Below are 18,346 nucleotides of genomic sequence, written 5' to 3'. Positions count from 1 at the left end.
AAGCATTTTTCTAACCACGTGTACACAGGCCTTATTACGCGTCTTACCTGTTTCTATACTTTGAGAAATTACGTCCAATAAGCTTTATTGGATCTTGCAAATGATTCTGAGCCTGTTTTATTAATGTCGTGCGCGTTTTCGATGATGATGCTTATAATTCAAGAGTATTTGATCTTTGGTTACCCTCATCGAGTGTGCGGTTTTTAGAATGTTTTTTGTGCTGGGGTTAAACAAATCTTCAGCTTAATTGTAGGTAAAGATGGAAGAAGATTAGATAAGTATTACCATTACATATGAATACAGGTTTCGTTTGAACGTCGCTTTTAAAACTATGTTATTGTTCAATAGGTTTTGCAATTAATGTTAGTTAATAATTGAGAAAGCTATTATATTATTAATGTCTATGATTTTCCCACTATAAAAAATAATGCACTTTCTATTTGTAGAAACACCAAAAAATGCCTCAAACTAAAAGATTTGGAGAATATTATAATGATACTCCCCTTACCTAAGGAATTAATTCATTTATTATTATATTTCAACAAAATTCTATTGGAGTTAATTTTGTATCAAAAAAATAAAGAATGTTAATTAAATTCTTATGATAAAGTTGTTTTGAAGTGAAACTTCTTTATCGGGGTTGGAAAAAAATTTAGTGTAACATTTTTTCGTTACGCGTGACATTTTTCCGTTACGCGCCATCTTTTTCTTATCCCTACCACGCGTGATTCGACGTATTTCTGTAAAGTTACATAATATAATAGTGAATTATTTTTTTGAAAAATAAGGTCATAAAGAAGTTTCACTTCTTACGTGTGTACACTAGTACACGCACACATTTTTTTATATTTATATTGCGCATTTTAACTGAATGATAACATCGAAAAGTATGTTACTCAAAGCACTTCAAAAACGCTAAAATACTGTTAACTTTAAATAAACAAGGAACTCATTAGCGAACACAAAACGCCTTCAAAATCGATTTTATGTTAACTGAATGATCATAATTAATGATGCTATCGCTAATCGAATTGTGATTAATTGTTATTGGCCCTTCGCTATGTTAATAAACGTATTTAAACCATTTTTTGATTAATCTAAGAACAATTAACGGGCGTATGAATATTTTTTCAAGTTTTATATATTTTTTATGATAGTTATCGATTTTGTGATGAAGCGATGGCTGTTGCTACTCAACTCAAAAAAAAATTACAATATAACGCTTATAGGCTATAAAATATAGATAATATATTATTCAATCACGGTAAGAGTAGGTAAAGATAGTCATATAAGTATATGAGCGGAAAATTGTGAGATCACAATATATATACGTAATCATAAACATAGGACACAAGGTCAGTTGTTAACCCTTTCAACAATTAGCAAGTAGGTAGTAAAAATTAAGGCAAATTAAGGATGAAGAGCAGAAAATACAGTTCTGCAAAATCAACTGCTTTAAATATTTACATTACATTATAATGTGTGTATTTAATTTATTGTTCTAGGTATTTCAAATATAAATTAAGACATCGCCAATTAATAATACACTTTTGTTAGCTTCACCTGCATATTTATAAATAACCGATTCTTTTGGACTTGATTTTGACCCACTTTAAACGGACAAATTTAATTTAAATTATATATACATTTATCAAGGAGCGATTGATACTATAATTTCACGTTTTTTCACATTTAAGCGTGTTTTTTTACTGTAGGTATTAAATATTTATATTTAGTTTTAAATAGCATTCAAATGACGGTTATGGCGACTTCGAATCCCGTCTGGTAATCGATTTTTTTTATATTCTTTATAATTTTATTACTTATTATTAGTATCAAAAAAATTATTAAGAATCCACAAACCTGTACAGCGGCTTCCCCCCGGCGTGTCTAAACCACAGCACCATATAGACTCTATCTTCATGTGAGTCAGGTTCAATATCGCATGGCAGCGACGCGGTGCGCCCCACCACCGCCTCCACGTCCATGGTGGACACTGGAACAAAGTCCACTACACTTCAATTGTTTGACCTGTTCCATACATAATATCTGTACTTTTTAGAATAAGTGAATTGCAAAATTCTTTGAAATAAATGTCTCTAATCCTATTTTTATTCATAAAAGTATTTTTTGGCAAAAAATCTGCGGAATAGAAAAAACAATTAAAACAAAAATATTTTTTGGGATAATTTTGCAAAAAAATAACCTAAGACGGTTGTATGAGTGTTGATATTTAAATCAGGAGACCAGATTATATCTCTGATAAAAAAAATCATTGGCGTGAAAGCTTCGCATTTTTAGTTGCATGGTTTCTGGATTATATAGCAACAATCCATCACGATGCCCCTTCTTTTCAATTTACTTCCTTTATTAAGTAACTAGCTGCTGCGCGCGGTTTTACCCCCGTGGCTCCATACCCCTGTTGGTCGTAGCGCGATGATATATTATAGCCTATAACCTTCCTCGATAAATGAGCTAACACCGAAAGAATTTTTCAAATCGGACCATTAGTTCCCGAGATTAGCGCGTTCAAACAAACAAACAAACTCTTCAGCTTTATAATATTAGTATAGCTATACGTTGTAGCTACTTCGATAGCAATCAGGATTACGATAAATTACTATTATTTCGAATTAATATACAATTCGAATATCATATCACAAGCATATAACCCATTCGCCCACCTAAAGGCTAAAACCAATTGAAAGCACACCTGTCAAGCCGTGACCTTTAACAAAAACTTATTACTGATTCAGATGGTCTGCTGAGACTCATTCTTCAGCAAACTTTTAATACGACACGTTTTCAGCTTTAAACTTCAAAGAATATGTGTGAGAAATTTCCACATGAAATATACACTCTAAAGCGCATTTTATCCCGCAATTTCAACTCGTGAATTAAGTATAAAGTTTTTGGAATCACTATCATTAATCATATTATAATTTATAATGTTTGACTATCAATCTATACTAATACTAGCGGCCCGCCCCGGCTTCGCCCGTGGTACATATGAAAAATAGATGTTGGCCGATTCTCAGACTTACCCGATATGCACAGAAAATTTCATGAGAATCGGTCCACCCGTTTCGGAGGAGTATGCAGACTAACATTGTGACACGAGAATTTTATATATAAGATAAAGCTAAAGAGTTTGTTTGTTTGAGCTCGCTAATCTCAGGAACTGTCTCAGGACTGGTCCGATTTGAAAAATTCTTTCGGTGTTAAATAGCCCATTTATCAAGGAAGGCTATAGGCTATATCATCATGCTAAGACAAACAGGAGCAGAACAATGCGGGGTAAAAACCGCGGGGCACAGCTAGTTTTATATAATCTTTGGTCTTATAATAATTGTGGATAAACAATAACAACTAGATGCACTTCCCGGCTCTACCCGCGTTGAAAAAAATGTATTGTTATTCAGAAATATAATAAATTTCTACTGAAATTTTGAATTTGATCTTATAACCTTAACCTGCAAAAACACACAAATCTTTATTTTGACAATATCACTGCCTTGGAAAATGTTCTGCCAGAATACCCTTATCACTTAGGGGTGCAAAAAAAAAGTTAACGACCTATTCTCAAGCCTAGTGAATATATACAAAAAAAGTTTATAAAAAATAACTATGTTCTAGATACGAGAATTTTACACACTATATTGTAAGGACAAGCTTTCACTGCAAACAATAATAATATAATTAAAATGACTGCATTAATGGTCGGAGAAATTCAGCAATAGGGCATTTATTATGTCACACAAATTTTATTATTTATTAACACACTAGCTTTCCGCCCGCGGCTTCGCCCGCGTTTTCAGATAAAAACCCGTTCCCGTAGGATTTCCGGGATAAACCTATCCTATGTCCTTTCTCGGGTATCAAAATATATCTATACCAAATTTCATGCAAATTGGTTCAGTGGTTCAGGCGTGATTGAGTAACAGACAGACAGATAGAGTTACTTTCGCATTTATAATATTAGTATGGATTAATTGAGGTAGGGATTCCATTATTTGACATCATATAATATTATTATAATTCGGTATCCCGTTGCCGTTGGTATATCACGAAACGGTTTATTATACTCGTATACTTATTATTAATTAAAATGTCAGTGATGATAAGCGAAAACTCGAGTAACCTTTTTTCACTATTTAATACACATTCATATGTTTATATTAATGATACTATTCTAAAGATAAAATAGCGGAAATATTTGAATTAGCTTTCGTCTTATTCATATTTTTTTCTGAGAAGGTTTCTTAATCTATAATAATATTTTAATGCAAAAGGCAGATACGCCTGGCTGTCTATTACTTTTGAATAAATTTTGAATAAGTAATAATAATTGAATACCTAGAGCAAAACATAAGCTTCATTTTTCCGGGGATAAAGGTTTTCCACGTGTAAAACAGAGCAATAACTATAAATATGATACACCAAAAACTTTTTAATTCAAACTATTTGTTTCCATTACCATTCCATTCCAAAAAAAAACGATGTCGCCATTCGCGCGAAAATTGTTCTCCCGCGCGACTGATTTTAAATTTTATAGTCTCGGCCGATCGGCTCATATATATCGGCATTACGGCAAATAAATCATGAATGAACGAATGAATGACCGAAATGAATTGCGAATGAACGAGCGATCGACGTTTTTGTCCGTTTTTATTACTTCTGATTGGATTACTGGTTTATTCGTTACGTGGCTTTTTGATTTTATAAGGGGCGTGATTAACTTTATTTGCGACAAATATTTTCGTTCAGTACTCAATTATATACTTATCTATGTAAAAAAATTGTGTCTGAATAATTTAATTAAATAGAGTACGGACAATTTTATAATCTATTGTTGTTAACTTTAGTTGCTAACGTTCTAAAAATAGAATAAAAAAGAATAAAAAGAATAAAATAATTTTTATTAGGCACACCAAATTACCACCACCAACACAAACAAAAAAAAAAGGAAACAATATAAAAATACACTCTTAAATATAATCTAACATAAAAATTAAAACTAAGAATAAGATTTGTGTGGCGACTGGCGACCTAAAGGGTAAGACCGCTCAGCTTATGCTATGCCGATATGGTCAGCATAGCGCTGGTTTTCAGGGCCCCACCAGACAACAAAATGCTTAAGTCTAAAGTGTCTCTCTCTGCTATTAGATAATAAAACAATTAATTAAGAAATAAAATAATTATATATGTTTGCATGTATAGAATATAATATATTGCGGTTATTTTACCCATATTGTGAAATACATATACTTATATACATATATATATATATATATATATATATATATATATATATATTTACATAATAATAAATAACCACAGTTTATAAATACATATAAGGAATTAAAAGAATACAACTATATTGCATACTATATATATATTATAATAATAATAAACTGTTATATACAACGCAACTAAGGTTTTCCGACGAATTCGTTAATCAAATGTTTTTTATATTTATTCTTAAAAGAATTTTTAGATATTGACTCACGTATCGGCGGCGGTAGATTATTCCAACACTTAGTTGCGTTGTATACAAAGCTGCCTCTAAAGGCGGTTGTATGGTATCTGGGCATAATCATCATGTATGTTGATGCTCTTGTGAAGTGTGAGCCATCACCTACCCACCTAAGTTTATTAAAAAGGTATTTTGGTATCTGTGACGTCACCACCTCAAAAAGCATCACAGCAAAGTGAAGGCGCCTGCGTCTTTCCATATTGAGGGTTTTTGCCTGGATTAGATATGGCGTAACATGCTCTCTTGGCGGTATGTCCCAGCAGAACCGAGCACACGCGTTTTGAACCCGCTGTATGGCATTCTTGGTCCTTGCTAGCAATATTGCACCGTACATAGTATCTCCGAAGTTAAATTTCGAGAGAACTAGTGCCTCACAGAGCCTTATACGTAAGGGTGTGGTGATATAGTTTCTGATGCGATACAGTAGCTTTAACCTATAGAAACAGTTCGATATAGTTGTGTGGAAGTGCTTTTCGAATCTGAGGTTCTCATCGAATACAAATCCAAGATTACGAGCTTCTACGACACGATCTATAGTTTGCCCTAAAATTTTTAATGTTAAATCGTATATAATAGAGAAAAGTTGTGTCAAAAATAGTTAAACAACTTTTTTTTTAATGGGAATAGGGAAGTGCTTGACATTTTTCTACCATCTCTCAAAGATTTGACGACAACAAAAACATAACAAGGACGAGCTGGGATTATCTTGGATTAGGAAAAAAAACTGTAAAATATCTGCCCGGGCGGCCGGCTAGTTTATGTTAGTTTTAGGGCTGATTTTTCAATCCTTGGTTAAAACTTATTAGTCGAATAACGTATTAAACTACCATTTATGAAATGTATTCTAATTGCCGGTATTTGACAGTTTACAGGTGACATTTTAATATTATCGTGTAATAATTTATTGGACGGGTAAGTTTTATCCAAGGATTGAAAAATCGGCCCTTAGATAAACAATCAAACCTATAAAAATCAAAATCAATGCAACAAAAACATGATAACTACGTAAAAAACAGTTTGCAATACATATATGTAAACAAAACATTAATCATAATTCCGCATTTATTCATTTTTCAAACATTGCGAAAACACAGAATCTTTTAAAGACTCGTTTACATATTTTTATTTATTTTCACTCGGTTAATGAAACGTAAAATGTTTCCGAACGTTGATCTGACAGCGTTAACTGTGAAATTTCGCGTAAAAGCTTTCTTATAAATTATCTTTATCTTTATATAATTGTGACAAAGTTTCATTTTATTTTCGTCTGAAAAAGAATAAGGAAATGATTTATTTCGTGAAAATACCATTAAAACAAGCATTTTGGATATAAATATAATTCAATGTGTAACTTTATCTTAAATAATAATTTATCTTACGAAAAATATATTAAACACGTAAACCTTATAAAATAATAACATGAATTCTACTAAAAGTAGGAAAGTCCTTTGATATGATTGAAATGACCTTCATGTGTCAATTTCATTTGAAAAATAAAATTTCTTTGGAAACCTGTTCATATTATTTCAACATTCAGAACGGATTATTTTAATTTACCTGACTCAAACATTAAAATTAAATGCAAACGTTATTTCTTAACACGAATTATTATTAATTCTTTTAAACACCACGTACGTAAAAAAATGGCGCTGAATCGATCCTATTCTCAATTGAATTGCATAGTATGTATTATTTTTCCGTCTATTACTTTATTTCTTAAATCTAATCTTTAATAAATTATAATCAACAATCTACACAAAAACTAATTAAACCACACAACAAAAAAACAATGCAAAACCTATTAAATATTCAAACAAATGGGGCGTTAATCATGCCATTAATGTATAAATTTAAAAACCGTCCCGTGACGTCACAAACAAGGCAGGTAAGTCATTAACAACACAATGAGTCCAGCACAATGACGTCACGTGCACTCCTGTCAACACTACCACAATGGCTTTAGCAAATTGCGTCTTGTGAATGATTCAAGTTATTATAACTTTTGCACGCCTCATAAGCGAAGCGTTGAGGTGGGTACTACTGTCACTTCGCGCAAAACATCTGATTTTTCAAACTTAAAATGTCTTTATGTATCATACATTGCACTTGTAAGATAATACATACACACACATATTAAGAAAAAGCACTATTTTTAACGTTCATGATATTTTTGATGTCATTTTTGTTATTTAAACTAGTTAAAAAACAGTTTAAAAAAGTTCTGTCTTGGACGTCCGTGTGTCTGTATGTGCGGATCCTTTTTCTTGTTAACACGATAGCGACCGAAATACTTTAGTAATCGAGTCTTTTTTTTTCTCTTACGCTTGAGTATGCTCAGGAATAGAACCCTTTCATTTTTCAGGGTCTGATTCGATGTGGTTTAATTGTTATTAAATAAACAAAAATAATAATTAATAAATATTTATTAAAAAAAAATTATGAGGCGTGCACTTTTAGATTTTCCAAATTATTTAAGACTCTAGTGACTCATAATAAAACCAGCAACACAGAAACGGGAACTATGCGGGTTTTTCTTTGAAAACGCGGGCGAATCCGCAGGCAAAAATCTAGTGGTTTATTTGCCAGGTTAAGCTGTAGAAGCCCTACTAGCGACACTACAAAAATATTGTATAACGCTGTTTTTTTTTCAAATTTTTGGTTATAGGATAATGTGAAATATATGATTGAAATTGAAAAATCGATAAATTTCTTGGAAGCTCTAGTTTCAGTCTTATCAATTTTAAATAGTATGGCGTCTTTCAACCAGTCATTGAATTAAAAGTCATTGAAAAATTGAATGCCATTCATACATTTTTGACCACGGGTTAAACTATGGGTTAAACAGAGGTTTTAAAAATTTAAAAAAACCGGCCAAGTGCGAGTCGGACTCGCGCACGAAGGGTTCTGTACTATGGGGACCCCCCCCCCCTTAATACTTTATTTTTATTCATTTTTAGTATTTGTTGCTATAGCGGCAACGGAAATACATCATTTGTGAAAATTTCAGCTTTCTAGCTATCACGGTTTATGAGATACAGCCTGGAGACAGACAGACAGACAACGAAGTCTCAGTAATAGGGTCCCGTTTTACCCTTCGGTACGGAACCCTAAAAAACAACTCGTAGATATTTTAAATAGGATTTTGTCAGTTTTTCTTCATGGCTATATCGCTAGTCCTTAATATTTTACTAGCTGTGCCCTGCGGTTTTAACCGCAGTGCTCCTCTCCTGTTGATCTTAGGGTGATGATATATAGCCTATAACCTTCCTCGATATATGGGCTATCTAACACCGAAATAATTTTTCAAATCAGACTAGTAGTTCCTGAGATTAACGCGTTCAAACAAACAAACACTTCAGCTTTATAATATAAGTATAGACTACAGAGTATAGATTATTAGCTACCTAATATCTATAGAAAAAAATGTGTGCGTGTACTAGTGTACATACGTAAGAAGTGAAACTTCATTATGACCTTATTTTTCAAAAAATAATTTACTATATGCAACTTTACAGAAATACGTCGAATCACGCGTGGTAGGGATAAGAAAAAGATGGCGCGTAACGGAAAAATGTCACGCGTAACGAAAAAATGTTACACTAAATTTTTTTCCAACCCCGATAAAGAAGTTTCACTCCAAAAAATGAACCAACTCTGTCGCAGTCGGTTAAATATATTTCCACAAATAATATCGTTGAATTTATTATCAGCTGGCAAGTGAACACATCAGCACAACATTTCGTAACTCGTAAAACGTTACGACGCGGACGGTACGTTTCGCTTTCGATAATATTCAAGTACATATTATTTATTATTTCAGCTTATTTACGTTAAAATGTCGGGGTCTGGGTCCTTTTTATGTTTTGCTGAGCATTTCAGTTTTTAGGACTTTTTTAAGTGGAAAATTAAATGACAATTGGATTTTTATTGAATTTAAACTAATTTATCTATAATAAATGGTTTAAATTTCTTTCTGCATAGATTTATTTCTGCACATTTAAATTACAATGAAAGGTTTTTTTTTTCATGTCATATTTTAAAATACAAGTTTTCAGCTTACCGTTTGTCGACCATTCTTTACATTTAAAAAATATTAATAGAAAAATAGCAACGCAAGAATGAGAAATATTTAATCTTTGTACATAATATACATAATTAATATACTTTTTTGATTTAATATTTTTTTATGATAAAATTTTAAATATTGCATTCTTTCTTTGTCACATAAAGTTATTGAAATTCCTTCTTTTTAGTATACAGTATATATTCTTGTACATAAGCTACGTCATTGCCAAGTATTATCAAAATCCGTTCAGTAGTTTTCCTGCGAAGTAAAATACATATGAACATACATACATACATCCATTCCTAAATTTGTATTTATAATATAAGTTGGATATGATTAATAATTTCTTCAAGGAATTTGTATTTGTATCTAATAAATAAATCCAGGACACCATAATAAAATTCTTCACTCCGAATATCCCTATTAATGAAAATGCCCAATAAAAAAGTGTCGATTTTCAAATAAAACGCGTGTAGACATAATTTCTGAACACAAATTTATTCCTCATTGCCAACGTACATAGAGTTCAATATCTCTTGCAGTATATATCCGTAATAGCATACCTTTTGCCTTCAATGTAGGCTTTAATAAGTAAGTGGTGTATCGTTCAAGGAAAAACTGAAAATATTTATAAATAAACAAATACAGGGTTTTATTTTAGTTGAGGAAAAGTGTAACTTTATGGTAGTTTATACAAATATACGATTTTATTGTACGTTGTTTTGCTCGTATTTGAGTTTGTGAGATAGCTGTTCCGCATACGAAATTATTTTTCCTCTATTTCACAATTGTGAAATTTTCAAACAAGAAGCGTATCTTTTTCCAACAACTACATATTTGTTTAACTTAACTTATCAAAATCGTCATTTAGTGACTAATGAAAATCAGAAAATTTCAGAATAATAAACTATGATATTTCATGAATATTTTTTGGTTGATTGAATACCACAAGAACTACTTGACCGATTTTAAAATTGCTTTACAAGTAATAAACTCTTGGGCCTACCCAAATGGAGCACCAGGCAATTCGTAAACGAATCAGCAAAGGCAATAAGTATGACAATTTTATTTTTCAAGCAAATTTCACATCCATTTCTCTATATCCGCGTAAACCTGATTGCCACAGAAGCGCCAATGTGCACGCAGTAACGACGGTTGTATAAATACTATATCAGATAGCGACTTGACATTAGCCGATATCAACGGAAACGTGAACGTTAGCGTTTGTTCCGCCGCCGGGCTTCCGGGAACACGGAATTAGGTTGCTGGATGTGATTAATTAATTAGAAATAAATTTCATGTGGTGATATTTAGGGTGGTATACAGTTCTAACTGAACGAATTTTAAGTGAAAAGAATATAAATTAATTATTAATGTAGAGCATATGCTTGCCGTTTGGCAATACCTACCTAATACATTTTTATTGTTGTTATTAATTATCTACTATGGATTTCTAATCAAAGACTTATGATTACCCAGAAAAAGAAACTTTTTACATGCTTAAAGGAGTAGATCTTTCCTCGCACAATATTCTTTTTGTGATTGCTATACGATAATTTTGTTCTCCTACCAAAACAGAAGTTTGTTTTCCCAAAAAACAGCCAAAGCCGATAACCATTACATCAATCGGTCCAACATTGGTACTTCAAATAAATATTCCAATATGCAATACTTTTGTTTCAAAACACTTCCAGGGGACATTACATCACTCTTTCAAACTGAAGTATTGGAGCGGCAACGCGCCACCGATCAACTGCATCCCACACCACCAAATACGAAACCCGCCCTTATTCCTTATCAACCAAATACCATTATCGCATGCACTATTTATACCAAATTGTGTGCCAAGCGATTTTGGACCCTCGAGTAATGAAATATAGTTCGTTTTAAGTTCCAATGACGTTATCATTCAGTAGGCCCTCTTTGTATATTCCCAAACGATTTTCAACTGCGGCAAGTTTGTGATTGAGCCAATTTGAAAAATACATAGCATTTAGATTGCACTGAAACTAGTTATTTGAAGAACCTAGATCTATGAGGACTCTCGGTTCATAGTGCTTACTCCATTTCCATCTTTTGCCAACTAAATTACATTGAAATGTTTAACTGTACTGATATAATAGAGCTCTTTGTGAACTTTGAAAGTAATAATTTCTAGAACAACTGCGTCTAATTAAAAATGAAAATACCCTTTGAATTGTGTGCTGCTAAAGTCTTGTGATAAACAGACATATAAATGAGATATTTAATACGTCTTAGGGTCGATTTTTCAATCCCTGGTTAAAACTTACCCATCCAATAAAGTATTACACGATAATATTAAAATGTCACCTGTAAACTGTCAATTGCGGGCAATAAGAATACGTTTTGAAATGGTACCTAGTTTCATACGTTATTCGACGAATAAGTTTTACCCAAGGATTGAAAAATTAGCCCTTAGTGAAGGTGTCACATATTTATTTTCTTAAAGCATAACTACTAAGTAAGTAGGTATTCGATTACTAAATTTAGGAAGTAAATATTATATTATAGGTAGGTATCCTAAAGTTTAGATTTACGAGAGAACTGCATCTTCCTTTTCTTACATCCTTACAGTACCTTTATCTACTAGGTAACTTACAGTAAGTTGTAAGTTAGGTTCGGTTGGAATAGAATTTAACCTCCTCTGTTTTACATTCCATTTTATTTATTTATTTATGTTTGTTCCAATTGTTTGTATGTAAAGAGAATTCTATACATTTACTGTATTATTCATAATTATTATAATATTGTCACTGCAGCGAATTATTGAACTAACTGGCAAAGAAGAAAAGGTATATTTTGACTTTTGAGGAACGAGATGCAACTAAAACTAACAAAGCATTGAAAAGTTGGAAAATTATTCCAATTTTTGTTCAGTTTTACAAAATTTTCCGAAATAGATTAAAACTATTTTGAATCCCCGTTTAAAGCCAATGTTAAGAAACCTTTAATTTCCCGCCCAACCGTCTTCTTTCTTATAATTCGTGCAAGCCTCATAAGAACCCAAATTCAAAACGTCATACATTTTATAAATTCCTAATGCATGTAGTTCGGTCACGAAGCAAACTCGGCTAGGTTAACGATATAGATCAAGGACGGTACAATAAAAATTCGAGCGTTTTATTGGGCCGTAGAGACCGTAGCAGATACTGGTGGATTTCTAATATTTTTGTACTTTTTAGGAGCATTTTGAGTAAAAATTGGTTGGTATTTTAAAAAGAGTATCCAAAATTATCTAAGGTGGCTAGTGACATTTTTTATGTGCTAGGAAAGTCGATATTTTATGTACAAAGTTTCAGTCAGTTTGAGTTAGTCTACTATTTCTCGCTATCTAATAATCGACTTTTTGTGTGTCCGAATGGCGTCAAATTTATTTTATTTGTATACTTTTTATGATACACTTAAAAATCTTATTCCTAAATTATATTTTAGAATACTAATAAGAAAATGCCTATCTCAGTCTCAATAAAAAAACACGATTTCAACGGAATACAGATAAGAAATTATTAGAGATATTCATCCTAAAATTATGTTAGCTTGCGAAAAATTCAACACGATGTAACATTGAAGTACTAATCAATACAAAAAGTACGAACGTGCTTCGCGTTCTGAGTCGAAAAAAGCGAAAGCTCTAATATAATATTAATAGGGGAAAGAACGAATTGTACTTATAGCGCTAATAATCTCGAAAATACGCTGATAAAAGAACTCTGCACATGACTACATCTGAGACTGAACTAAATTATGGTAGCACATATCGAATCAAATTATTTATTTCGACGCGGCAGAATTCAGGCACAGTCATTAGTACTAAATTATAATTTGTACAATCAATTGTTTTCTACGAATTTATTGTTGTGTATTGAGTTTTGATGTTAGTTAAAATAATAATGAACATGTATTAATTTAATATCAACGAAGTCTAAATTATTATCTCTATCTAAAAAGTTATCACTTAATGTAGATTTTTCACTATTTCTAAATAAATTAATCGTATTCAACTCTTGATAGAGCTGTATTTATAATACAAAATCAATTTTAAATAATGTTATTTTAATGTGTGAATCCTATGCAGCATCAATTATATTTTCTATCTTATAGGCTAGAAGAATTATATTCTAGAAGAATATGAATGATTAATGGTCAAATAGCCCTAACAAAAAACAGCAATAAATGGTAACATTTTAACATCCAATCCACGAAATCGGACTGAAAAATGGAAGCCTCTGACATCAGTTAATGGAACCAAATTTACCGACCACTTTACTCTGGGCAGTCTATCATTCATGTATCAATTATGTTATTTTTTTCACACTACTAGGTTTTATTTTGATGTCACAGTGTAACCACGTGTGACAGTGGTTGGAGATTTGGACCATGTGGCCGTATTCGATAAACATGAAATAATAAAGAGTTTTTATTTTTTGTTTTATAACACATATTGTATTTTTTTATTAAAAATATATTATGGAATAGAGGTTGTGTGCGTTTTTATGTTGTGTTTGTTAAGTTATAATAATCATTAATTGATAATCATCGTTTTGAGTCAATTTAAGTAGGTATATAAATGTATGATACTTTCTAATAAGATACAAGATATTTTTAATTATCAGTTTAAACCATAGTTTAAACGGATATTAAATTCACATTTTCCTCTCATAAACCAAGGTTAAACTAGCGAAACCCGCGCGCAGAAAGCTAGTTAAATAAAGGCTATCATATCGATTACAAAATAAAGATTTGATAAGCTTTTAGGAAATCAGCTAATGGATAAAAGTGCATACAATCAACCACTTGAATGTATGTTTGCTTTCCTAACTCTTACTTAGTTATAGTAGTTAGTATAACCATCTTTGCATACCTAAAATGGGATACTATTTAATTCTAAAAGCTTTTGTTATTTTTTAGGAATTTATTAATAAAAAAAAATGTTGTGTGGTTTTGTGAAACCACGGTAAAAGTGAAACTTATCGTACGGTTCCGAACACTGCTTTATACCTACTCGGCAGCCGACCGTCACGCGACATGCGCTACACAGACCAAAAAGTTTGAGACGATGTAATAAAAGTTTCACTTTAATAACGAGGGTATTGTCCAGAGGCTTTGATATAATCATTTTTAATAAAATAATTATCAAAATTTTTTGCTTAGCGATTAATTCGAATAGACCAATTCACCAAACATTTTTTTTCACATTGGGAAAATTATAAAAAAATTGAAAAACTAATAGAAAGGCCAAAGCTATCCAATCCGAAATTAGCAACTATAAGATGATAATAATTATGTTATGCGTCGATAAAAGGGATTTTAATTCGTAATTGGAACAGAGTACTTTTTAAACAAATACGTAGTGTTTATTCCTATTAATTTTCATAAAATTTTGTGTACACAGACCAAGTCATAAATAATTACGTCATTTTCTAAATGCTTCCTACTTATATTATGCTAAATGTAGATAGTGCAACATAATAAAATGGGAAAGTCCACCAAAAAGAGAAAATATGGTCATATTATAAATACTAACAACGCATAAGTAACTTTTATAATAGCACCAGATTAACCATTTCGTATTTTATTTCTCCATTCGACCATCTCGTGAAAATTTTTCTTTTTAAAAAATTTCATCATCACTTACTATGAACGTGATTTCGAAATAATAGGTGCTTGTGATTATACGAATACTATAAAAGCAAAAATTATCCTATACTTAAATGTTTTAAAACATTGACTTTATATAAACACATTTTGAAATCAATAGGTAATCGTAATTACCCCAAAATTATTGTATATTTGAACGTAAACGGAATTTAATTTTTTACTATAAAATATATAGCCACTAGCTTTCCGCCCGCGGCTTCGCCCGCTTTATCTAAAACCTATTAAATTATATACTAAAACCTTCCTCTGAAATCCCTCTATCTATTAAGAAAAACCGCATCAAAATCCGTTCCGCGTAGTTTTAAAAATTTAAGCATACAAAGGGACATAGGGACAGAGAAAGCGACTTTGTTTTATACTATGTAGTGATATACATTTAACATTACTATCGTTTCTCTGATATCAAAGTGTGTTTGTTTTTCTCGTCGTAACGGAGCTTTTTTATGGTGTGCTATATTTTTGTCTTAACATAGTTGGGAAGCTACATAGTGGATGACTTTTACCACTTAAGCGAACAGCTTCAATATTATCAAAAAATACCTTCAGAACTTTACAAAGTATTTTATTTTCCATAAAATACACAAAAAATAAATGTTACAAAAGCGGTAAACACTATTTCATTAGCAGGAGACATTTCGGACACGGATAAAAGGCTGAAAATCGCGCGATACCAAAATAGCCAAATACGTAAAGCGGGAAAAGATAAAAGTACTGCCCTCCGACCGCTGGCAATTATTTATTTTTTACGTGTGGTATAAAGTACGAGCGATTGAACATTTATTTTTATTGTTTACTGGTGGTCCGCCTTGGCTTCGAATTTACAAAGTCACGAGTAAGTCTATTTGAGTCACGAGTCGGACTCTAATATATGAGCTTTTGTTTATGCGTATTAATTTATCTCAGTAAAAAAATGACTCAAATGGATTAGCTTTTGTCGTTTTGAAAATATTCAAATATTACAAATATTAGTTGAGTGGTTTAAACGTGTAACTACTTAATATATCATAAAAATGATGCCAAAGAATTGTCCTGAGGTTCTTACGCGACAACTTTCCATGGATTGAAGTAAATTAAGCATTAAACTCTCTATTACCCTGAGAAATTCTATTGTATAAGCGTATAATTTGACCGATAAATGAATTTTTATCTTTAGATAGCCGGAAAAACGGCGTTATAATGTTTATTTCAGCTTCTTGTGTCATAACAATGTTAAAACGCTATCTCCTGTGCCTTCCTCCTACCTAGGGCTGGTAAAATTCGAGTATCCAGCAGGTTTATGTGGAGTTATAATTTATATTTGATGTGCGTTTTCTCATCCTTTAATATTTATTGTTACTTTATAGCGCTTTATTACTTATAAATGCCTTTATTGATGGTTTAATATCGTTCGACGGTTTTACTATGAAATATATTGCTATTTTGGTAGAATTACAAGCACGTGTTTCCCGCCAAAATATATTTATTTTAATCTTTACATATGTCTTTTAAAGGCTTCGCATATGGCAGATACATTTACCAATTTCACATTTGTCGCTGTTCTACACAGTTTATGGGCAAATGATGAGCTTTTCGTGCTCAGTAGGTATACATATTACAAACTAGTCCTTTTTTCTTATAAAATATTATTAACCCTACTGAATTAATAATATTTTGTAGGAAAAAAGGACTAGTTTGTCCATCTTATGTTAATTGGTCACCACCGGCCAAAAACATTAGCATTGATGGTGTGTTACATGTGATGTTTTCAATCTTTTAAGCAATCTGTATTCATTGATCTAATGAAAGTCATTATTTTAAAAACTATCACAATGCATCCTCTATATTACTTCTGTTGAAAGATTCATAAAAAAAAATAATACGTCAACAAACTTGAAACGTTCATACGTCATAATTAAAATCGGGAAAATCCAAAAATTCCCTCACGCATCAAGCGGGAAGTCTGCCTTATTACTATATAAAATATGCATATTGCATATACATATTTATTAAAATTGACTTCACAATCTTATTTAAAAGCGATCAATTCATAATATCAAACGTAGCATATAGACTTGCGCATAATACAAATTCCGAACTAAAATATTTAATGCAGTAGTATCTACACCAGAGGCTAAAAAAATTAAATTGCCTACATAACCTATCTTTTTGTTACCTATAAATCATTTTCTTTCCCATGTCTAGACCGGATAGCTACCTCATATCGCTACAGAACACTTTCAATGCTTTCGTGGGAACTATGCAGTGCACTGATGCATTTTTTATCAACCCTGCTTTAGATGCTTTTTTCACGATTTATATGGGTTTTTAAAGTAGTGATACAATTAAAAGAACAAAAATAATGTGGTGAAACAATCATGCATACACTTTGTAAAATATAGTAATCGGAAATTAACGACATATTATTTACTATATCACTGTTATATTACGACATATACCTAATGTGATCTCTTATAAGTTTCCTGTCCTGAAGAAATTATGATTAATGAACTTAATATCTCTTTCTATTAAATAAAGATATTTATTCTTTAGAATTTAGACAGACAGACAGACAATTTCTTCATAATATTATAAGCATTTAATCAAACTGTGCTTATCTAATTATCTATACCTACTTAATATTATAAAGCTGAAGGGTTTTTTTTGTTTGTTTGAACGCGCTAATCTCAGGAACTACTGGTCCGATTTGAAAAATTCTTTCGGTGTTAGATAGCCCATTTATCGAGGAAGGCTTATATATCATCACGCTAAGACCAACAGGAGTGGAGCACTGCGGGTAAAACCACAGGGTACAGCTAGTCTTCCATATCCTGATTCTATGAAAACAGCTTATTTTACATTACTACTTATTATATTAAAAAAAGCTGTCCCTATTACACTATCTGTTCCTTACCGTGTAAAACACACATGAATCATATAAGCACCATATTACCCCATACCCGTTTAGTGCTAAGTGTCCCATAATTTTTTATTCACCGTACTTTATCCGATCAGCACGGTCTAATCACACCCCTGCGGCAATTTATAACGCAGGATGTTCGTTCGGAAATATCGGCTGAAATAAATGA

At 31.6% G+C, this 18,346-nt stretch overlaps 1 protein-coding gene across 2 annotated transcripts in view; it reads right to left on the bottom strand.

The window, feature by feature from the left end:
• Positions 1–18,346, bottom strand: part of LOC149479258 (neural cell adhesion molecule 1-like) — a 129,581-nt gene that overhangs the window by 57,238 nt on the left and 53,997 nt on the right. For both annotated transcript variants that reach the window (XM_089707828.1, XM_089707829.1), the window contains exon 3: positions 1,864–2,011. In XM_089707828.1, coding sequence (XP_089563954.1) covers positions 1,864–2,011 — 148 coding nt within the window. The remainder of the gene's footprint in view (positions 1–1,863; positions 2,012–18,346) is intronic.

Source organism: Colias philodice, chromosome 20 (genome assembly GCF_061535455.1).
Source record: "Colias philodice isolate Cphi_HAF_F1 chromosome 20, ilColPhil1 Martin Lab GWU primary, whole genome shotgun sequence".
In the NCBI taxonomy this organism is placed as follows: domain Eukaryota; kingdom Metazoa; phylum Arthropoda; class Insecta; order Lepidoptera; family Pieridae; genus Colias; species Colias philodice.
The sequence above is the reverse complement of the archived record's forward strand: the minus strand, read 5'-3'. Positions and strand labels throughout refer to the sequence as shown.